Here is a 972-nt window from a genome sequence, read left to right as displayed (position 1 = left end):
TTTTTTTTTTTCTTTCTCCCCAGTTTTGGGAAGTGATCAGTGATGAGCATGGGATCGACCCCACTGGCAGTTACCATGGAGACAGTGACTTGCAGCTGGAGAGAATCAACGTGTACTACAATGAAGCTGCTGGTGATTATTTGAATGTTTTTTGCCCAGTCAAGCTTGCTTTGCATACTATGGCAGACGGAGTGGATGAGGAACAGATAAATGACAAAGAGATGCTTCTTGCATTCGTTTTAAATGTCAACTGCTAAAAAACGACATGTTAGATAGTTCCTCACGACTCCTGCATGTTGGCCATGACTAAGCATGCCATTATCCCCTCTTCTGAGGCAGAAAAGCACCTCTGTTTGCTCACTTTTGTGATGGATGTTAGAATTTTCTCTAATGATTCTGCTGTGAAAGGCCCATAGGGTACAACCTTGTCTGTGATGCCTTTGCCGGCTGCACATCTAAGTCCGGCTCTGTTCCCCACAGGTAACAAGTACGTCCCCCGGGCCATCCTGGTGGACCTGGAGCCGGGCACCATGGACTCCGTCAGGTCTGGGCCATTCGGCCAGATCTTCAGGCCGGACAACTTTGTCTTCGGTATGTAGTCGTGATCAGTGCCAGCTGGCTCAGTGAGTCTCCCTTCTCAGCACTGTGCAAATCACCGCTCTTAGGGTTGCATGCCAAGGTAGAGACTGTGTGTCCACAGAGAGCCCTGGGTCCTGGCCTGATTCCACTGAATCCTGGGGCAGCCCCTTCTCTGGCCCCTCTCTGGGCAGCTCAAGGAACAGTGTCAGCCTGCAGAGGGCCCATATGCCCATATGCCCCCCACTGCAGAGGAGCCTGTGACCCGTGAAGAATACAGAGCAGTGGCTAACCTTGCAGCAGGAGTTGATGGGCTGCTGGTGACATCAGAGGACCAGGGCCCGCAGGTAACTATGTCAGGAAGCCAAAGGCCAAAGGTGCAGGTTATGACCAGAG

The 972-nt window shown here is 51.6% G+C and overlaps 1 protein-coding gene across 1 annotated transcript; it reads left to right on the top strand.

Moving 5' to 3' along the window:
• Window positions 1–6: 6 nt before the first annotated feature.
• LOC116863485 (tubulin beta-4B chain-like) lies at window positions 7–624 on the top strand (the record flags this gene model as incomplete). The annotated part of the gene is made up of 2 exons (XM_032850928.1): window positions 7–132; window positions 481–624. Coding segments are annotated over 2 exons (245 nt in total), but the record flags the coding sequence as incomplete, so codon positions are not given.
• Between the last annotated feature and the right edge of the window lie 348 nt (window positions 625–972).

Source organism: Lontra canadensis, unplaced genomic scaffold (genome assembly GCF_010015895.1).
Source record: "Lontra canadensis isolate GAN:19392208 unplaced genomic scaffold, GSC_riverotter_1.0 scaffold1323, whole genome shotgun sequence".
Classification (NCBI taxonomy): domain Eukaryota; kingdom Metazoa; phylum Chordata; class Mammalia; order Carnivora; family Mustelidae; genus Lontra; species Lontra canadensis.
The sequence above is the reverse complement of the archived record's forward strand: the minus strand, read 5'-3'. Positions and strand labels throughout refer to the sequence as shown.